This window comes from Thermothielavioides terrestris, chromosome 4, assembly GCF_000226115.1.
Source record: "Thermothielavioides terrestris NRRL 8126 chromosome 4, complete sequence".
In the NCBI taxonomy this organism is placed as follows: Eukaryota; Fungi; Ascomycota; class Sordariomycetes; order Sordariales; family Chaetomiaceae; genus Thermothielavioides; species Thermothielavioides terrestris.
Genome location: NC_016460.1, coordinates 1,859,434 through 1,879,655, shown reverse-complemented (window position 1 = coordinate 1,879,655; position 20,222 = coordinate 1,859,434). Strand labels below are relative to the sequence as shown.

Below are 20,222 nucleotides of genomic sequence, written 5' to 3'. Positions count from 1 at the left end.
ACACTAGAAAATAGCTATTTAGGCTGTTTTTTGTAGTATCTACAGCTTCAAGATCGATGGCGATGGTTGCCCACTGTTGGCTACTGTTGTTCAAATTGGGGTATGTTGCAGGTACTTGGACCCACTTTAACCTGGTGCTTGCAAACGACAACTTGGCGGTGTTCCACTTATGTTCCTTGCCAGCCTTCGGCTCTAGCCGAGACAACTGACGTCATGGGCGCTCCCTTCCCAACACGGCGTGAGCCTCCCCTCGCCTGGACACGCAACGCCCGACGAAGTGCACATCGAGAATTCACGATGCCCAGCATCAGGGACAGTCATAACCAAGTCAGGAAATCCACAATTGCACCGCTCTGATGGGACGACAGCAGAAAATCGCACGATCAATCGTACGGGCAATCGCCGAGCCTTCTGCAAATCAGAAGCGCCCAGGCAACGCTCTTGCTGTGATTCTGGCGCTGTTGTCGGCATTCTTCTCGCTCTACCAGCTCGTCCTGCGCAGGATCAGTCCCGAAGACTTTTCCAATGTCCGCCGGAGACACTGGAATGTCAGCGACGATGACTATATCAAGTCGTTTCAGCCGCGCGAAGGCAGGCAGAGGGAGGAGGCCCTCAAAGCTGTAGGGGACATGGGATTCTCTGGATCGGTGAGTGGCACTTGTCTCGTGTTCCGGGCTGGATGCAGGCGACTTAGACCCAGCTCTCCCGTTTCAGACATTCTACTCCACCGCCGACCAGAAACGCCTCGTCAAGTCGGTCCCACGGCATTCTGAACACTCGTATTTCCGCGAAGACCTCCTGGATCCGTACGTCCAGCACATGGCCACCCATCCGCGGTCCCTGCTGGTTCGAATATACGACTTCCTTGCGGTATCCGGTCCGTCACTAGGGCGGCTTTTCCGCTGTGCGCCTTCTCACCACATTGTTATGGATAATATCCTGTACGGCCAAGAGGAGGCCAAGAAGCGCGGCGAGCTGGAGTGGGAACACTGGGACCTGAAGCCCACGTCGTATTTCTACCCTGAGCGAGACATCGCCGGCGGCGCTCTCGCGAGCGAGGCCACCAAGAGTCGTCTTGCCGATGAATTCCACGACAAGATCGTCCTCCGTCGCGAACAAGCAGAGGATTTCTTCGCCAGCTTGGATGCGGACACACAGCTGCTAGCAGAGCACAACGCCGTCGACTACTCCCTCTTTCTCGTGCGCATTCGCACAGCCCAGCCAGCGGCAGTTTTCTCGGGTTCGTCAGGCTCGCAGTCCGTCTCGGACTCTTCTTCGCCGACCTGGAGAACGGGCGTTATGTCGGCAGACGGGAAACACGTGTTTCGCGCCTCCATCCTGGACTTCTTCTGGGCCAAGCACAAGATCCAGCCGCGGCTGATGACGCTGCTGATCAGGCTCTGGAACGTGCTGGTCAGCAAACACGGCCACATGAGCATCACTACCACGCCGGACGAGTATCGCGGGCGGTTCCTCAAGATGTGCAGGAGCATTGTCGAAATCAGGGAGGATTGACTTGTTGTAGTTACTCTGTTGAGGACCGCACTTGGTGCCAGTGGTTGTAGTTGGCTAGCTAATTCAAAGTTCGTCGCCTGGTGAGTCTAGTGATGGTTGTTGTCCGTTTCCCCCCTTTCAAAGCTGCCGGCCATCGTCCCTTGTGGTGTCTTCCAGTTGTGCCTGGTTCGCTATGCAACTCGGGCCATTCCGCCTATGTACATACACCTGGGCCGCCACTCGATTTGATTTGCCGGTGATCGGATTGGCCGGCGATTTCCGCGGATTGACACAGAGCGGGCCGCGGGAGAGCTAGCTGGATCGACGCCGTAGCGTGAGGCACGACGGAAGAGGGTCTGTTGCCGCACGTTGGTTGTTGCTCCTAGCTGCATGGCAGAATGCGCTGGAACGCCGTTGGCGGGCTCGCATCATCTCCGCTTGCCGAGGTCACCCTTCGCTCTCTCAAGGCCGCGAGAAGATATTGCTTTCGGATCAGGGTTGCCGCAACTGCCATCCCCGACCACACAACAACTCGTAAGTAAGACATGCAGGTGTAAGCTGCAGGCTCTCTCTTATCTGCATTGACGATAGATCAGGAAGCGAGTTCCCCACCAATCACCCTTGACAAATCGACCAAACCCAAGGTGCCGAGGACGCAGAACTTAGTGGTACATACATATCCCGTTGGACCCCAACCAGCCAGCTTATTCTCGCGTGACACAGGCTGGGGGAAGACCGAGGAAGCCAGATCCGCTCCTGTTCCACCCGAGCAGCATGCACGCCCGGAGGCCGCCAAGCGGGTTGCTGCTCCATCGCTTGATTGCCAAGATGAAGACACACCGCGCCCATGACCCCATCCAGTCGGATCGGAGACGGGGATCTAGGCCTCGGAAGCGAACATAAGGAGGGAGGGGTTGGAACCAACGTTCCGGGTGAGGGGACCATACGCTTCCTGGCCGGAGGAGGGAAGGCGCGGCTTCGATAAAAACAAGCGATTCCGTCCGCATCTTACCTACCGGCGGGGATTTCCACTCCTCGTTCCTCAGGGGTTTGGTCGAGGCACCGTTGCGTCTACGTCCAGGTTGACCTTCTCTCAAGTACAGAATACCTTGTACTTGCAAAAGATCACTCGCCACACAGCCACCATGGCGGTCGCAGACGCTGGGTTGCCGGATTACGTGCTAGACGCCGACGCCGTTCTCAAAGACACGAACGTCAACTGGCGCCACGGGCGGGCGCCCGACTACAGCAAGACGCGCAAGGTCTGGTCTGAAAGTAAGCAATTGATCAAAGCCCCCGGTGAACTCTCGCCCCAGACTCACCAATTCCCTCTCTTACCAGCTAAGAAAGCCTCCCACCAAGCCGGCTCGCTCCCAGACCTGGTCGAAAAGCTGGTCAAGAACTGGGAGATCGAGGCGAGCCACAAGGTGGACCTGGCGGACTGGCGCACCATCGACTTGTCCTCGTACAAGTTCTCGGTCAACGGCGGGCCGGAGCAGTCGGGCGAGCACATGCTGCGGGTCGGCACGTACAACGCCATCCTCGAGCCCAACGAGTACTACTGCCCCGCGCGCTGCAGCTTCGACGCGTCGCACAAGACCTTCAAGCGCATGATGCCCACCTTCGCATGGGAGGTGCTCGAGGTGTACGCGGGCCCGCCCAGGGTCGCGTTCCGCTGGCGGCATTGGGGCACTATGAAGGAGGATTACGTCGGCGTGAATAAGTGGGTTTCTCTCTCTCTGGTTCTAATACCTTGCCCTTCCTTTCTTTCCATTTTCCCCACCTCCGATGGCGGCAAACGGGAGTGAGTGCTGACCGGTGTGGTGGGCGCTGGTGCAGCAAGGGGGAGAACGTCAGGATCAAGGCGCACGGCGGGGAGATCGACATTGAGGGCATCGCGGTGGCCGAGGTGAATGACAAGCTGCAGCTGCAGAAGGTCGAGGTCTTCTTTGACCCCATGACCATGTTCCGGCAGATGGCGCCGGACGAAGAGACAGGCGTGACCAAGACGAAGGGTGAGGAGGCATAGTCGGTTTGATGTGGACCGACTGTTCGAAGATTTGCCTGTTCGACAGATCAGCGGCTTCTCGCTGCGAGGATGTCATTGATCCCGGCGCGGATTCATCGGGATTACCCGAGTCACAAGCACAAAACGAACGCAGGCAGCTCACCTAGACTGTGTCCTGCATTAGTCGCAGGTTGGCCAACAGCGAACCTGGTCCAGGATTGGGCATGACAGCCCCGCTCCCGGTGCGCGAGTCTGCTTTTGTAATTAGACATCACGCATGCTGGCCGGACGCACGAATGGGAGCACTTTGGTCGGTGAAGCTTCAGCTTTGACTCACCCTCGGCTTCTCCGCTAACGAAGTTCCTTGGCCTTGCGGCCAATTGCAGTCTGCTGAACCAGTTGCCTTCCTTTATGCCTTGCCAAGAACTGATGTGGCGTTCAAGGCAGATGATCACTGGGGGCCAGATTCATGGTGTGAACCATAACCGTGAGTGAACCATTTAATGGTGGGAGAATCTCCCTACAACAACCTGGAAGGCTCGGCCGTTTTCTCCGCCTCTGGAATCTCGCAAGCAGGGTTGGCACAAGCAGGTAATAGAGCCCACCACCGAACACCAGCGAGCCGAGCTGACACCAAACAGGTTGACATCCGCGGCATCAAACGCCGAGCATGTGTTTCAAAGCGGCACCACCGACCGTTTACCGCAAATGCGGGCACAGGTCCGACGGAGTCGAGCGAGTCTACTACTGCGAGCACTATCCGTACCGGCGGAAATGCTCGTATCCACAATACAACCATTCGCTCACGGACAACAAGGTCAACAAGTGGTGCGATGACTGCGTTGCGGAGGGAAAGGGCGAAAATCGGAGACGACGCGCGCCATCTAGGTTGCCACCTAACGTGCATCCTCTACCTGGGCACGCATTGGTTCGCCTAGGAGGATCATACGTCTGGCTTTCCCCCTTTTCGGATTTCATAAGGCCCCTTGCCTACCCGCCTCATCTTTTGTTTCCTGAAGAGGACAACGACTGTCAATATGCGCCCTGTTCTACCATTCCGCGACCGCCCAGTGGAGTGTCTTAGCATTGGGCCATCTCGGGGTTTCCTACACGCCATCGACCAGCAGATCGTCCTCAATGTTCCCTCCAGTACCCCGTTTTGCAGGACGACGCCATCCATTACTCACCGAATCTGGCTATTTGAAGCTCCGTTCGCCTGGAAGGAGAATTCGCTGTTTACGACACGCTAAGGACAACCCGAATCCCTATGTCGCTCGACGGCTGGAGGCCAGCCAGCTTGATTGCCTGCTAGTTTCTGGAACACCTCCAATTACAACCTGGAAGATGCTTGTCACAGTCGAACTAAGTCAATTGGCGATGGTGGCCTGGAGAACTGGTCGAGGTCGTCAGCCGGCTGGAAGATTGCAGCTGGGCTCACGGCGACACCCCTCGGCGTCGACAGCGCGGCGCGTTTGAAACTCTTCGATTTCGGGTCGGCCGCTCCGCGCTCATACCCCGACCATGCAAGCGAAACGTGAAGAGATATCATTCAAGAATACTGGACCGGGTGGGCCGCCGCATCTACAGCGGCCCCCTGGCTCTCCCGATGAGCCGAGGCCCCAACATCCTGGGGAGCAGGTCGCAGGATGCGCGGCTCGATCACAGTCACCCAACCGATGACTAGCTTACATACCCTTATCCAGGACAGGAAAGACATCTTTCTGAGAACACCAACAGAGTACACAGTATTGGCCCCGTGGCTCCCGACAGGCCGAGACAGCAGCTGGTCTGTCACTACCGATGTCTCGAGGCTCGTTGCAGGGCCTGGCTTGACGGCGTGTCTGGAATCCAACGTGGAAGGATATCTACCAGCCTAGACATTTGGCGTTGACACCCAGCTGCTGCAAGAGGGATGTAAGGTCCAGCCAGCGTTGGATTGAGCGTCGCACGAGTACACTGGCGCCTTGTCCATGGCTCTGTGGCTCTGCGAGGCTGTGCGCCTGCATGTGTATATAGGGCTCTGTCTTCCTCCCGCAGAGTAGTAGGAGCACCGCCGATCTACATCCTCTTCTCTCCGACTCTAGCTCAGCCACTGATTTGCCCTCGGCTCTCCAAAACAGATTGTCTCTGTCACCCCCCATGCGCCGTACACGGACGCGTATGGTTACCTGGAAGCCCAGGCGGACTTTTCGCACCCACCACTCTATCTGCTGACCGCCTGTCAAGCGACACATCAGTGCGCCAACCGGAAATCCAGCCGCCGAGTGCCCCTCACAGGGCTGTTCCTGATGTACTCGGCCCGCTCGGCCTCCGTCATGGAGTTCCAGACCTTCTCCTTGTACCTGTTGCGCAGCACGTAGTACACCTTGGTGAACAGGAACAGGAAGATGGTCAGGATGTTGATGGCCAGCAGCTTGGTGTTGCCGTCGTGGTAATACGGCTTGTCGTAGTCGAGGTACATGAAGCTGGCGATCACGTCGCCGATTTGTACCGATATCTGGTCCCGTCGGTCACGCTGGTTAGTGCCTGCTGCTGGGGAGGACGTAGGAGGGGGCGAGCTTGTGGGGGGGAGGGGGGGGGGGGGGGTAAAGTACGTTGTACAAGGCCGATGCGACGGTACGCGAGCCGACAGTGTTGGAATTCTTGGAAACCCATGCGACATTGATGGCGTCTGGTCCGAAGGGGCGGCGTTAGTTTAGCTGCGTGAACTTTGAAAATGGGTAATTAGGGAATCTCAAGGGCTGCTTACGGCAGTAGGGATACGAAAGCAACACCGTGATTAGCGCATAGGTGCCCCACGCGTTGTGGATGACGCCCGGCCAGAAGCGCAGCGCGATGATGCACGGCAGCGTCCAGACGTTTTGCAGCATCGCGGTCAACGTCCGCTCGTTGAGCCACTCGGACAGCCGGGTGAGCAGGATCAGAGTAAAGATGTGGATGACCGTCTGCGAAGAAAGTTCAAATTAGCCGACTGGCTTCAAAAAAGTCTCAAGGAGCAAGCCGTCACGCAATTACTTACACTGGGAATCGTGAGCAGATTCGTCGTGAACGGGTCGAACCCCAGCGTCCGCAGCGTCAGCGTCAGGTACGCACCAGGGGGGTTCTGCGGGATGAAGCAGAGGATGCCGAGCGCGTACAGCGGCCACAGGTCGAACTCCTTAAGCACCTGCCACAGCCGGCGCGGCGTGACGGCCTCGCGGTTGTGCATGTCGCCCTTGGACGGGTCGTCCCGCAGCACGCGGTTGACCACGATGGCCACCTCCCTGTCGGTGAACCAGCCCTTGGGGCGGAACCACGTCTTGGTCTGCACGGCAGAGGCCGGCATCATGAAGAAGGACGCGAGGCCGACGCTCAGCGTGATTAGGCCCTCCACCAGAAACAGCCACCTCCAGCCGGCCCAGCCGTGCACGCCGCGAAGGTGGAGAAGGGCGAACGCCAGCAGCGAGGTGATGATTGTTGTCAGCGACAGCGTCGTCCAGAAGTAGCTGAATTTTTCCTTAAGTCAGCACACCTCGGAAAGCCCGTGGCGGAGGAGTTTAAGACTTAAAGACTGACCTCAGCCGGATGGGCAGCTCGCGGGAGGTGTAGAAGTACGATAGCCACAGCACAATGTCTGGAATGAAGCCACCCTCGAGCAGGCCAAGCAAGGCGCGGGTCGCGAGGAAGCCCGACCGGTTTGTCATGGCGCACTGGGAGATGGCCACGACGGACCAGATGACCATCTGGATGGGAATCCACCGGTCCGGCCCGATCTTTTTGGACACCAGTTGCGACGGCAGCTCGGCAAGGAGGAAGGCGACCCGGAAGATGACATTGCCATAGTTGTAGTCTGTCGGGATTCATTAGCACATTGCATTGCCTCAGGGTAACGGGCCATCTGCTACTGGCGCCTACCGTTCGTGTTGAGTCCCAAGTCGTCCAGTAGGTTGTCAGACACGGCCTGCGCGAGGTTCCCGCGGTCGACTTGCAGGGCAAAGAACATGACACACTGTTGGGAACCTTCGTCAGCCGAGTAGCTCCCCAATATCCTGACTAGGACGTTGATGCTGAACACGTACCGCCCAGGTACAGACCCTCAAGTCAAGTTTCCGGACAATCCGCTTCTCCTCCTCCTCCGTCCACGTCAAAGTCGGGTCCAGCACATGGCGGCACTCGTATTTTGCATCCTCGTAGACCTGCCGCCAGTGGGCCGCGACCTCCGGGTCGAGAAAGGGGTTCTTGGAGACGTCATAGAACTCCTCGTCGGAGCCCGAGTCTTCGTTGGCAGACGGCGACTCGAGCACCGCGACGTCCTTGGTGTCGACCGCGGTGGAGTGCTTGTCGTCGACGAGCTTGTTGGAGCTCGGCTCTGAACGCGTGGCCATGGAGACTTGCTCAAGCTCAAATTCCCCGAACGCAAGTCGTAATTATATGGCTTGGTCATCGAAACGGTGGGTGCCAGGAGCTCGACGTAGTACACAGCGGCCGTCATTTAAGTACATATTCGGACCGTGCAGCCTGGCCACTGGCGCCAAGGGAGCGGAGGCATGGGCGACGCATTTTTGCATCCGCCGGCATATGGCGTGATAGCTGATACCTGCCTAGAGCGGGAGTAGAGCGGAGAGTATCGGTATCAGTGTCGGGGGCCCTTGTTCCACAAACCATGCGGCGGCCGATGCAACAATGCTACCGGTCGGGATGCCTTGCAAGATAGCATGTGCCTGTCGACGCCACATCCGGGCTGGCCATGAATCACCCGCTGCTTAAATCCGACGGCCACGCTGCCGGAACGTGGGGGTTGGTGGGACATTGCTGGGTCAGACGGCGCCAGTGGAGTGTCGCGATTTCTGCCCCGATGAGATGATGGCGCGTGCTGCGAGCCTGAATGGATGCTTCAAGAAATCGGCCACCTTGGCGAGCGGCGGGCTGCCAGGCCTGTTGAGCCAAGCCTCTACCAAAGCGATAATGGACTTTCTAGAGTCAGTTAACTGCCCCTAGTGTTGTTGCGATAACCTATGCGAGTAACTCCTCCATCCAAGCTCGCCACCGTCTGCCAGTATGACACCATCGACACCCGGCCCGTCATTAGTGAGAAACAACACCGGCTGGGTAAAACTGCTTGCATCCTCAATACGAAGGACCTGACTGCACTACTGTGGTACTCGTCCAGCCATATCGATGACCGCTCACTGGGGACTTCGTCCACTTCGTCTAGTGCTGCTCTCAGGCCAAGACGCTGTCATGCTCATGCCCCCACGCCGTCATACTAATGCCACCATGCCATCATACAGATGCCATCTTGGGGTCATACCGATACCAGACGCGGATGACGGACTGCTGCAGCACTCCATGAACACCTTGCATATCATGGCATCCGCCGTCGGACTGTCCCAAAGCATTTTGCGCGAATCTGACACAAAACAAGCCTTCAATAACAGCTCCCCAACAACACAAAGACGCCGATAAGATGGTCGACGGCAGCAGCTATGAAGGTCTATGTGCCTGTCCACCCCGTCCCGACATCTTGGACAGATTTGGAGGCGACCTTACTCATATCTTTGCCGACGGAGCCATTCCTGGCCGCCTTCACAGACGGGTCGACGGACTCAATGACGGAAAGATCTATCCGGAATCTCGTTTCAAGCCGGGCGTCTCAAAACATGAACTGTTGAATGCCGCGTTGGGCAGAACTCAGTTGCTGGGGGATATCAAGTCAGTAAAGCCTCGATCGAATGAGAAACGACCATCATTTAATCTATGATAGGCTCTGTGTTGTACTGGTTGATTTCCAGGGCCATCCTATGGAAGCCGGAGCACAAGCGCGGATGCAGCAGACACTCTTTTCCAGCAACCCGGGCAATCCAAGGAGCATGAACGATTACTATTCGCAGGTCAGCGGCGGCAAAGTCAGCTTCTCGGGGGACTTGTACGGCCCATTCACGCTGGGACACACGATGGAGTACTACGCCAACAATGCAACGGGCTTGGGCCCCAATCCACCAAACGTTCGGAACATGGCTCTTGATACCCTGACGACAATGGTGAATAATGTCCCCGATTGGGCGAAGTACGATAACGCAGGCGATGGCTACATCACCGGCTTGATCCTGGTTCATGCGGGCGAGGGAGCCGAATCGACTGCGAGCCGGACAGACCTCTGGTCAGTCAAGTGGACGCTCCCGAACGACCAGGATTTTGTCGTCGGCGGCGGAAAGAAAGTCCATGCCTTTCTTACCGTCCCTCAGGACGCAGCAATGGGTCTCTGTGCCCATGAAATTGGTCACCTCGTCTTCGGATGGCCCGACTTGTACGATGGAGACATTGCCAGCCCAACTCCCGGTCTAGGCAAGTGGTGTCTGATGGCATCTGGATCCTGGAATGGAAACCCACAAGGCTCGAAACCATCGCACCCATCTGCTTGGTGTAAGGTGAAGCAAGGCTGGGTCACCCTTACCACCGAAGCGCAGAACAAGACGATTCGTCTCGGCCCTGTTGAGACAACAAAGGACGTACGCAGACTTTGGGGGAACGGTAACATGATTAGCCAGGAGTACTTCTTGATCGAAGATCGAGAGAAGATTGACTGGGATCAAGCGCTGCCGGGAAACGGTTTGATGGGTAAGGCTGTTTCCGCCTCAAGGCCATCTCGCCACATCATCTGACTGACTGCAAAACAGTCTTGCATGTTGATGATTCTATCCTCAACAACGACGACGAGAACCATCCCAAGGTGGCGCTCATGGAGGCCGATGGACTCAACAACCTCAAGATCCGCGGCGGTCCATCAAACGAGGGCGATCCATTCCCGGGTTCGGCCAACAACCGAACATTCAACGCGGGCTCGAATCCAAACAGCAATACATACACTGCCTACCCTACGTGGGTCGCAATTACCAACATCGATCCCGCATTGTCCTGGATCAACACGGATATTTCGGTGGTTGTTCCCAACTGGACCAGTTCCGTCCTCGCCGCCGGCCCCAGTCTGTCGAGAGGCTGCAATATTGCAGCAGTAAGCCGTGGGCCACTCAACGTGGAAGCTCGGTGGATCACGCCGCTCGGCGCCCTCATGATGGCTTCTTGGAACGGCAGTCAATGGCAGTTCATCGAGATGACGACATCCGGTGCGGCCGTGCCCGGCGGAGCCATCGCATCGGTCTCGATGGACAACTCTCATATGTCCGTGTTCTGGACGGTCTCCGGAGGTGCAATCTACAGTTGTTGGTGGAACAATCCCGGATGGACGACGTTCCAGCTTGCGCCGAGTGGCTCGATCGCGGCAGGATCGAGAATCGCAGCGACGAGTCGGATGCCGACGACGATGGAAATCTTCTGGGTAGCCCCTGACGGATCCATCAAGCATGCTTGGTGGTATTCTCCCAGTGTCCCCAGCCAGTGGGCGGTTGGCCAGCTTGCGCCTGCTGGAAGCGCCGCAGTGACGGCTGGGGGGGTCGGAGCCATCGCAGCACTGGCGCGAAACCCATCTGTGATGGAAGTCTGGTGGGTAGCGCCAGATTTAAGCATCAAGAATGCTTGGTTCAGCAACGCTGGTGGCTGGAACACGGGCAGCACCGCGATAGGCAAGCGTGCGGACATCAGGACGGAGATCGCAGCTGTCAGCCGCAACGCCAGCCATACGGAGATCATGTATATCTCCTCAGATGGATCGGTTCAAGGTGCGTTAGCCCAGTCGCTTGGATCCTTGGATGTGCCAGTAACGGACGTAAACCCGCAGATGCATTCAGATACGTAGATCCACCCGCCCCAACCACGTTTTACCAGCTCGCACCCCCTGGCAGCGCTGCCCCAGGAGGTATCAAATTCGTTTCAAGAAGATCCGACACTATGGAAGGTTGGTGGACGGCCACTGATGGTAGTGTGCATGGTAAGTAACCGATTTCATTGATCTTGCTCTTGTCTAGCCGCACACACAGTCATCTATCTACTGAATGAGGTATCCGAAAAGTTGCTCCTAACGTTGCCCAAAATCACAGATGCGTATTTCTATGATGGTATGCAGAATGGATTCAACAGGTACCAACTTGCTGCGGCCGGTTCTGCTCGGCCCGGAGGTGCAATCTCAGCTGTCTGTCGAATCTCCAATTCCATGGAGGTGTTCTACGAGGGAGCGTCGGGCACCATCAATAACCAGTCCTGGTACGTCCCGGCGGAGTAGGGAGGGAAGCCCACAGGAGTGGGCTGGTTGACTTTCCGGGGTTTGTGCTTTTCGTCAAGGAAATCAACATGGGGCCTCAGGTCTAGGTTGAATCATCATGTAGGCCAATCTCAGATTGCATTTACTGGCGCCATGGTCTACCCAAAGAAAAAAAGGAAACTAGCTGAGGCCAAATGCATTTCCACCATAGACCAGAGTCCATCCCCACATGCCGCCTGGGTTTCATTCCACCTCGATCTCCTCCAGCTTAGCAGACAAGTAGTCCAAACTCGCCCATGGCTCCCCGAACACATCACGCAAGTCGGAATCAGAATCAGACTTGTAAAGCTGTCCCTCTTCAAGCGGGGGTGGCCTGTCCCACACAACTCCGATTTCCTCAGCTGCCCGTCTCTCGTCGTCTGATAGTTGATTGCCGCAAAGCTCTTTCTCGACCTGCGTCATGCGATTGGCCCAGGTGTGTCTCCAGAAGTCCAGCAGGCCTGTGATCCCTCGATCACGATCTTGAAGGATTGCCGTGAGCTCTGGCTCGAACTCGGACAGCAGGTCTTCCAGCAGCGCAAGGTCATGAGCATGTTCGTCTTCGATCTCGTCCACCTCTTGCTCCATGTAAGTCAACCATTCCCCTGCAAGGGAGGCGTGCCAACGACAACAAGTACAACAAGTGTGCGGGATATCCAGAGCATTGAACGTCCAGAATCGCAGAGCTGCGATGTGGTGTTTTAGCTCGAGATCGGCCGAGAAATCCTGTATGTATCTGGCCCAAGTTCTGCGTGCTCTGCTTGCGCGCTCGGCTTTTCTGGATTCGATGCCGTCAATCGCAGCCTTCGCTTTCAAGATGTAAGTGAGCGGGGTGCAGCCTCCAGGTGAACACTTGCACTGGCAACTGTCGGCCATTTCCGTTCGTATGGTTGCTCTGTGGAGTCCACGAAGCCATGCTGGTGGGTGCTCCAGAGCACAGCCGAAGCAGTAAGCCATGAATATCACATAGCCGATTGCAAAGAATGTCTTGAGAGTGCCAGGGATATTCCCGTTCGTGTCAACCAGGGCATCGGAGCCATGCTCTCCGAGCCATCGCAGGTAGTCAGGGCTTGTCCAGTCCAGCATGTCGTGAAATTGATCCCAAAAAAAATTAGTGTCGCGAAAGCCAAGTCGAAAGAAAAGGTCCGCGTCGGAAGGTTTGGTGAGCAGTGCATAAACCCATGCCGACTCTCTTCCGAGAGACAGCGCGCCGGGAATGCTAACGCCTCGCCGCTCTAAAAGCCCGACAGCAGACGATGCAGAGTAATCAAGGACGCCTTCACGGTGCAGTCCTAGTTTCGCTGCCTCGTCTGCTGGTAAGTTTTTGAGCGCAAGCTGCTTCAGTTCGTCCCGCCGATGTTTGAGGGCGCGTGCGTACTTCCGTCGGCATCGCTGTGAGGCGCGGTTGAGGAGAGCTTGCAAGTTTTCGTGCACGGTAACCGCGCAATTGGCTTTGATGAGGATCACCAGACACTCGGCGCATTTGCATCGGCGACACTTGCGACGGCCTGACCTCTCTCGGCAAAGGCCGCCACTGAGATATAGGGCAAAGTGTAATGCGGAGAGGCCCCACTTGTCCGTCGCGTTGAGCACTGCCTCGCCCGCGGTTCGCACCAGGAGACGTAGACATGAAGGCTTGTCTGCTGCAAGATGCAGAGGACTCTGGCCGAAGACGTTTCGTTCGTTGACGGTGGCTGGGTGATCCTTCAAGAGACGATCGACTTGTTCATCGTCATTTGCGAGGATCGCCAGGCTCAATGGACCACAATCAAACGCTTGAGGAGGCAGCCATCTCACATTAGCAACACTGAAAACCACTCTCACTTAAGGGGTTAGCCATATACTAGGTAGACTATGGTGATACACACTTTCAGCAATTCCCGCGGAAATTTTGGGGAAACCAAACAGCCATGGATTCGCAACTTCAAGGCTCGTTTCCAGTTGTTCCGAGGACACTGGAGTGATTTCAGGGTCTGACCGGAGGATAATTTCTGATGCCGCCAATGTCCAGTTCTGATGGGTGAGGAAAGAACGGATGGTGAGCAGGGCGAGTGGTGTGCTAAGTGACGCGTTAGCTTTCTTTTTTCTTTTTTTTTTTTTTTTCTGTTTCTTTTTCTTTCTTTTCTTTCTTTTTTTTTTTTTTTTTTTCTTTTCTATTAGCTTGAAGCTGGACAAAAAAAGAACTCACGTTCCCAAAATATCATAGGAATTTGCTGGAACGCTGTGCCTAACTAAGCATTCAAGGACTCCAAGTAGAGCTGTGAATATCGGCGTAAACTCGTTTTCCCATTTAGATGGCTCAGCTAAGAACTGAGACCATGTGTTGCGGTGTTAGTGCCCATCATGGAGTCCAGAGGTGATGAGCTGGAAACTTATGACTCACGATTTTAGCCATGTAGTGAACCAAAGATTGATTCTTTGAGTCGACAGCGAGAGGAGAAGCCTTGCCAGTTTGAAAGAGTGTGACTAGTTTCGCCAATGCTCGAGCCACAAACTCCTCAAACCATGACGCTATCCGGGGATTACCCCAGTCACCCCAGTGAGTCTCGAACATTACTGCATTCAACAACGTCAGAATTCGAAATGCTGGTGCGGTTTTGGCGTCCACAGTCGGGTAGTACGTGAAACCTGGGCTGATGCTCCAACCGCCTGCGCCCGTGGTCATTTTAAATGAGAGCTGGACGGCCGCGTTTAGCAGACGCCTCAGTCCGGTGTACCTGAGACTGAGTTTTTGGCTCCGGCTTGTGCCTGACGCCTGACCGAGTGGGCATCCCGGCAGATGCTCCGGTGCAGCCGTCTCGACGGAAAGGACCAGCGAACTCCAGGCGAACTCTTTGCGCTGATTGCGCCTGCGGGGCCGGCAGCGACACTCAAGGGGCCGCCCAGCAATTGACGAAACCTTGTTCCAGAACTGGTCGCGGTCATGGCCGTTCCTCTCGAGGCTCGAGACAGCTCCTGAGGCATCACAGATTTCCCGCAGAGCCGACGGCTTGGCAATGAGCCTGCCGGTCGCCACTCTGTGAGTAATCCTGAGCTCATCCTGTTGTGGCGTGACACTCCCGGCTGGCTTGCCGATAGTAAGCTGCATGAGCATGGTCTCCACTCGGTCGAGTTGTTCCTGGAACCGAGGGAGACTGGCGTGGATTTCTCGCACCGGAGTCCCTATCGCAGCGAGTTCTGTCTGGCCGGTCTCGATTCGGTCGAGCTGTGCTTGGATGCCCTGGAACCGAGGAAGGCCGGCGTAGATTTCTCGCACAGGAGTCCCTATCGCAGCGAGTTCTGTCTGGACGACAGAGATGCCCGCTGAGAGGCTATGGGAAGTCGATTCGAGCACGGCCAGCTTCTCCGTACCGGCTCGTGACATGGAACTGGTGTCTTGTTAACCACTGTGTGGTTACCCAGAAAGTCTGGAAACCTAGGTAGGTAACACATACATGCCGAGAGCCTGCAAAGCCAGCTGAAGCGTTGAATTGGCGTTGCGCAGCCTCATTTCCAGCAGCTCGATCTTTGGCCGGTTGAACGGATAGCGCAGCTTTTTGCTGAAAGCCTGCACCTTTTCTTTCCCCCCGGACGTGGCCTTGTCGGGGCCGGCGAGCTCGGCTATTAAAGTCTGCAAGCCCTTGAGCTCCCGGCTGCAAGAGTCGAGACAACCGCGCACCGCGGCCGTGGGTGCCTGGTGCTCCTGTTGGAGCTGCGGTAGTGACGTTTTGACCACCTGTAGTGCCTTGTCGAGACACTCGACCTGCTGTCTTGCGGAAGCGATGTCTTCCTTGCGGCATTTCAGAGCGTCGAGGTACGATGTGATGCCGCCGTATACCTGGAGACCCAGCGAGACCACGCCCGTCGCCAAGCCGGCGACGGATAGCGGGTCCGCCATCGTGGGCACAGAAGGAGTCAACCGGAGGTCCGTCGGCAAGGTGTTGGTGTATCACGGTTGAGGGATTGCTTGGGAAGCAGGTGGGTGCGGGTGGGTGCGAGGCCCGGCCGCCAGGGGAGAAGGGGGAAATTGAAGGAGCTGAAATGGGACGGCCAGGGGAGCGGGGTCCTGACATCGATACCCAATCCTGCGCCGAGCTTGAAAGCCTTGGTGTCTGCCGGTTGCAGTATACCAATAGGAATGACCGTCTCGAGAGTGGCTGTGATGGGTTCAACTGCCAAAGGTGCAGAGGCGTGTTACACAGCATTAGACACGCAGCTCAGCCGAAGCTCGCCAGGCTCCCCCCAGGACCGTAATGGGCGGGTGAGCCAGAGCCATGAGCGCAGAAGTGCAATTATCCTGAATGTTCTCGCATGTCTCCTTTTCCACTTGAACACCCACGCCCAGCACAGGAGCCAGGAAGGCTCCCTGACAGGCTGACACTACGCAGTAGATAAGGTAGTCAATCAAAACTGCCCAGTGTTCCTTCTGCCCACCCCTCCAGAGAACCCTCCACCACTGCCCCGTCCCAGCCCGCCGCCGCCGCCGCCCAGCCTCGCCCACCCCAACGGGCTGCGCTTGCCTCCCTCCTCACCACCACCGCCTCCGCCCCCGCCACCGCCCCAACGAGCCTCGCCATTGCCATTCACGGCAAGGCCGTTCTTCGTCCCATTCCCCTCCCGCTGCCCCCCCCAGCCACCACCCAACTCCCCCCGTCGAGCCTCCGCAGCTGCCCAAACCGGAGCTTCGCGCTCTCACTCGTGCACGCGCTCAGTGGCGCCGGCACCGCCGCGGGCGGCTCGACGGGTCCCGCCTCGCGCGGACACGCGGTCAGGCGTGTGGAGTCGGCTTCGTCGGTCTTTACGCTGGCGTAGATTGTCTCCAGCTCGGCGAGCACGCGCGTGCAGTCTGCGCGGGCGGGGCGCGGCTGTGCTGGTTCGGTGGTGGTGTTGGTGGTGGTGGCCGTCGTGGTCGTGGTCGTCATGGTCGTGGTCGTCATGGTAGGTTCCACGACGAGCATGTGGGTGAGCACGAAGTCTAGGAGGCGATGGAGCGGGGCGGAGATGCACGGGTGGGTGTGCAGTTTGGTGTGGACGAACTGAAAAGGGGGGGAGAGTTAGCTTGAAGAGTTGTAGGTATAGGGGGCTGGTTGGACGTACGTCGTGCACTTCGTACTTGACGCGCGAGTAAAACGGCCCGTCGGCGTCGACGGCGCCGGGGTCGACGACGACCTCGAAGAACTGGTCCATGTTAAAGCCGAAGACCAGCGGGTTGCGCGCGCGGCGGTGCTTGATGAAGGCGCTGACGAGCTCCCAGCCGCCGAGGTACCAGGCGACGAACTCGAGCAGCACGCAGCCGAGCGACCAGATGTCGAAGGACGGCGAGATGGTGCACCCCTCCATGTCGCACTCGGGCGGCCGGTACGTCCAGGTGGCCTCGACATCGCCGCTGGGGAAGTAGCTCTTGGTGCCGTCGCTGTGGAAGCGGCTGAGCCCAAAGTCCGTGATGACCAGCCGCCCGCGGTCGGCCGCGTCGGCCGCGTTGCGGAACAGGAGGATGTTCTCGGGCTTGATGTCGCCGTGCCGGCCGTAGATGCGCCGGCTGCTCAGGATGTCGTCCTCCTCCTCATACTCGTCATCGCTGCTATCTTCTTCTTCTTCTTCTTCTTCTTCTCCTTCGCCGTCGATCCGGTAGAAGTGAATCTTGTGCAGCCCGCTGGCGATGCCCAGGCACTGTCCGAGCATCCACTCGAGGTTAGGCTTGTCCAGCGGGTCCCCGTTCGGGCAATCCCTCCACATGCTCTTCAGGTCGCGCTCGGCCCAGGGGACGATGACGCAGTACTCGTCGCCGTGGCGGAAGGAGGCCTGCAGCGAGATCAGGTGCGGGTGCTCGTCGCCGCTGAAGCGGTTCAGGATCTCGATCTCCCGCTTGAATTCGCGTCGGATGGCCTTCAGCGTCTCCGGCGCGAGGCCGCCTAGGTTCTCCGTCTCGCCAGCACCTCCTTCGTCGACATTGCCACCGCCGACGTTCTGGCTGCGGCTGCGCCCGGAGCGCTTGTGGAGGTCCGGCTTGAAGTGCTTGATGGCAAATTGGCCGTTGCTCCTGTCGGTGACCTTGAAGTTGTGGTGGCTGGGGTGGATCTCGACCTTGGTGATCCAACCATAACCCCCCTCGCGGCCAGACCGCTCCTCCTTGGTCCACGGCAGCACGACCTTGTCGGAAAATATGTAGAACCAGGCTTCCTTGGGCTTGCCGCGGGCCAGAAACGGCGCCAGCATGGCCCACTGCGTCTCCTCGAAGCGCTCGTGGGTCATGATGGACCAATGGCTGAGGCAGTCCAGCGGCTTGTCCGGGTCGCCCCTGAGCCGCATGCGCGGCGGCGCGTTGGGTCCGTCTACGTAGACGGCCTCGAGCGGCAGCTGGGCGTCCCCGATGCCGGCGTCGACGAACCGCACGATTTCCCAGCCGCGGTCGAGCAGCAGCAGGATGGCGAACATTTTACAGAAGCCCGGGTCGGGGTCTTCAGGCTGCTGCTTCTCCTGGCAAATGCGACTGGCATACTCGAAAACCTCGCCATCGGTGAGTGGCGGCCGGCCCGGGCCCTCGAGATAGTGCCGTCCGGCTGAGATGATCCCGGCGACATCGTCGATGTTCTCCGTCATGAGCCGCTCCACGGAGCCACGCGGGTAAAAAAAGGCGCCCTTGGGCCGGCTAGACCGTCTGCGGAGGCTCACCAGACGGTCCAGCAGGGGCGCGGTGGCGGGCTTGGTTGGCTTATCGGCGTCAGGAACGCGTGATCCTGGCGGGTATGCCAAGGCGTAGAGCGACTCGCCGCGGTCCAGGACGGTCACTCGCGTGGTTTCTGTGGCAGCATAGTTTCTCCGGCGCTGGTTCTTGCCAGGCGGCTGTGGTATCTCGACACTGCTCCGCGAGATGGTGGGAACGCCCTCGCCCCGGATGGCCAATAATTGAGGGCCGGAGTTGGCCTGGTCGTAAGACTCAAGGTCTTCGGCGAGCCCATACTCATGGTCATCCAGGGCCACGTCGAGCATCTGCGACGCGGCATTGGGCGACTGGTCCGGTGCTGGTGACTGAGTCATGTTGCGTGGTGTGGTGTATACGCCAAGGCCGGCCGTTGAAGTTCAGGCGACCTCGTCGTCGAGATGCAATAGGTCGCGACATGACATAGTTAACCCAACGACATGAAACAAACCTAAGGTCGCCTGTGATTATAGGCAACTGTCAGGCTCTGGCGGCCGCCCATTTCTCAGAGCCTCACCAAGGCTCCGTCCGTCTTACCCCGTGCGACTGACACCACCCGAAGGGCGCCACTTCGCCTTGATTCAGAGCCTGGCTGAAGGATATGTAATAGCACTGCCGGCTTAGGTTTAGCTCTGCATACCTTTTGTGACGGTGTCGGTAGTATTTGCCATACGTAGGTGCGTCTTTGCCGCCAGCCTTGCGCGACTTGGACACCCCAACACCCCATGGTGTCAAACACCGCCACCCTTGCTGCAACGTGCCGCTGCCATGACACACTCAACGGGACCGGTTTGTGACACAAGAGCTGCAGCTTCACCGAGAAAAGTCGCTGATTGGCTGGGATCACATCCCTGTGCAACCTGGGCACTCAGTCCCCCCCCCCCCCCCCCCCCCCCCCGCTGACACAAGGAAAGTGGTCAGTCAGGGCATTTATTTGGCCCGTCCTTCTCTCCGATCTTCCAGCTTATTTTGTCCAGATGCCCTGATGCCAAAGTAACAGACTGCCCGACCTCCAGGACTTTCAACCACGCAGTATCCGCCCCAGAAATGTCCAGCTCATCACTCCTTCGCGTCCCCGACCAAGATGAACCGGGGCGGGCTTCCCCCGCGCCCCGCAAGACGAAGCCGAGACAGCACACCGGCCTCCAAGAAATCCCCAGCTGGTTCATCCGCCCGGGTCAGCTGCACTGTCTGCTCACAACCATCTTCCCCAACGGCGAGTACGATGTCGATGTATGTGATGGATGGAAACCCACAACGCTCAACCCCGTCTTCTTTTGCGCATTTCGCTCACACGCCTTTGACAGATCGACCAGGATGTCTACAAGATCCGCGCGCCGCGTGCCATCTCCCTGGTAGGACCTTATTTCATCACGCGTTGCCGACCAGTGCTAACCTCCTGAGTAGCGCGACATCATCAGGTTCAAAAGATATTGACTTGGCTGGACAATTCCGTCCATCGCTTCCCTCTTTCCCTCGATGACCAGTCTCCACGGGCTGGACCTTTGGTCATGGCGTGTTTTTTTTTTTTTTTTTTTTTTTTTTTTTTTTTTTTTTTTTTTTTTTTTTTTTTTTTTTTTTTTTTTTTTTTTTTTTTTTTTTTTTTTTTTTTTTTTTTTTTTTTTTTTTTTCCTTCTTTTTTAAACGTATCCAGAGAAGGGACCGGTGGGGGTGGGGGTTGGTGGTTGGTGATTCAGGCAGAATTGCCTGTTAGTTGAGGATCGCCCAGGGATCGAATTTACGAGTGTTTCTCCTAGGGAACCCGCCTGATTGCTATGAAAATGTGTACGGTTACATGTTGGGGCGAGGTACAGTTCAAGAAGAACGGGACAGATCAACGAATGGGACTTTAGGGTATGCTATTGTAT

The 20,222-nt window shown here is 57.3% G+C and overlaps 8 protein-coding genes across 8 annotated transcripts; 4 read left to right on the top strand and 4 right to left on the bottom strand.

Moving 5' to 3' along the window:
• The first annotated feature begins 213 nt into the window (after positions 1 to 213).
• On the top strand, positions 214 to 1,643 carry THITE_2119061 (uncharacterized protein). The gene is made up of 2 exons (XM_003655352.1): positions 214 to 647; positions 715 to 1,643. The coding sequence occupies exons 1-2, from the start codon at positions 357 to 359 to the stop codon at positions 1,513 to 1,515; spliced, it is 1,092 nt and encodes a 363-aa protein (XP_003655400.1). The 5' UTR covers positions 214 to 356; the 3' UTR covers positions 1,516 to 1,643.
• Positions 1,644 to 2,639: 996 nt separating this feature from the next.
• THITE_2090571 (uncharacterized protein) lies at positions 2,640 to 3,669 on the top strand (the record flags this gene model as incomplete). The annotated part of the gene is made up of 4 exons (XM_003655351.1): positions 2,640 to 2,769; positions 2,836 to 3,217; positions 3,334 to 3,509; positions 3,575 to 3,669. 4 exons carry the CDS (start codon positions 2,640 to 2,642, stop codon positions 3,667 to 3,669), a joined length of 783 nt encoding a protein of 260 aa, XP_003655399.1.
• Positions 3,670 to 5,564: 1,895 nt separating this feature from the next.
• On the bottom strand, positions 5,565 to 8,169 carry THITE_2119058 (uncharacterized protein). The gene is made up of 7 exons (XM_003655350.1): positions 7,561 to 8,169; positions 7,397 to 7,490; positions 7,058 to 7,331; positions 6,522 to 6,987; positions 6,252 to 6,447; positions 6,097 to 6,173; positions 5,565 to 5,999 (listed from the first exon to the last, which is right to left on the bottom strand). Exons 1-7 carry the CDS (start codon positions 7,864 to 7,866, stop codon positions 5,736 to 5,738), a joined length of 1,677 nt encoding a protein of 558 aa, XP_003655398.1. The 5' UTR covers positions 7,867 to 8,169; the 3' UTR covers positions 5,565 to 5,735.
• A 1,113-nt stretch (positions 8,170 to 9,282) lies between these two features.
• On the top strand, positions 9,283 to 11,657 carry THITE_155714 (uncharacterized protein; the record flags this gene model as incomplete). Its single annotated transcript, XM_003655349.1, has 3 exons — positions 9,283 to 10,099; positions 10,159 to 11,157; positions 11,476 to 11,657. The coding sequence occupies 3 exons, from the start codon at positions 9,283 to 9,285 to the stop codon at positions 11,655 to 11,657; spliced, it is 1,998 nt and encodes a 665-aa protein (XP_003655397.1).
• A 222-nt stretch (positions 11,658 to 11,879) lies between these two features.
• On the bottom strand, positions 11,880 to 12,263 carry THITE_155713 (uncharacterized protein; the record flags this gene model as incomplete). Its single annotated transcript, XM_003655348.1, has 1 exon — positions 11,880 to 12,263. The coding sequence occupies one exon, from the start codon at positions 12,261 to 12,263 to the stop codon at positions 11,880 to 11,882; it is 384 nt and encodes a 127-aa protein (XP_003655396.1).
• Positions 12,264 to 15,090: 2,827 nt separating this feature from the next.
• Positions 15,091 to 15,552, bottom strand: THITE_42560 (uncharacterized protein; the record flags this gene model as incomplete). The annotated part of the gene is made up of 1 exon (XM_003655347.1): positions 15,091 to 15,552. One exon carries the CDS (start codon positions 15,550 to 15,552, stop codon positions 15,091 to 15,093), a length of 462 nt encoding a protein of 153 aa, XP_003655395.1.
• Positions 15,553 to 17,051: 1,499 nt separating this feature from the next.
• THITE_2026366 (uncharacterized protein) lies at positions 17,052 to 18,494 on the bottom strand (the record flags this gene model as incomplete). The annotated part of the gene is made up of 2 exons (XM_003655346.1): positions 17,052 to 17,549; positions 17,619 to 18,494. Coding segments are annotated over 2 exons (1,374 nt in total), but the record flags the coding sequence as incomplete, so codon positions are not given.
• A 907-nt stretch (positions 18,495 to 19,401) lies between these two features.
• THITE_155710 (uncharacterized protein) lies at positions 19,402 to 19,791 on the top strand (the record flags this gene model as incomplete). Its single annotated transcript, XM_003655345.1, has 3 exons — positions 19,402 to 19,587; positions 19,662 to 19,709; positions 19,762 to 19,791. 3 exons carry the CDS (start codon positions 19,402 to 19,404, stop codon positions 19,789 to 19,791), a joined length of 264 nt encoding a protein of 87 aa, XP_003655393.1.
• Between the last annotated feature and the right edge of the window lie 431 nt (positions 19,792 to 20,222).

Excerpts from the sequence above, each read along its gene's own strand:
- THITE_2119061 (XM_003655352.1), top strand. The coding sequence starts at position 357 with ATGGGACGACAGCAGAAAATCGCACGATCAATCGTACGGGCAATCGCC. Across the intron at positions 648-714 it reads ACATGGGATTCTCTGGATCG|ACATTCTACTCCACCGCCGA; the intron begins GTGAGTGGCACT and ends CTCCCGTTTCAG.
- THITE_2119058 (XM_003655350.1), bottom strand. The coding sequence starts at position 7,866 with ATGGCCACGCGTTCAGAGCCGAGCTCCAACAAGCTCGTCGACGACAAG. Across the intron at positions 7,491-7,560 it reads TGAGGGTCTGTACCTGGGCG|TGTGTCATGTTCTTTGCCCT; the intron begins GTACGTGTTCAG and ends GGTTCCCAACAG. Across the intron at positions 6,988-7,057 it reads GAGCTGCCCATCCGGCTGAG|CTACTTCTGGACGACGCTGT; the intron begins GTCAGTCTTTAA and ends GGAAAAATTCAG.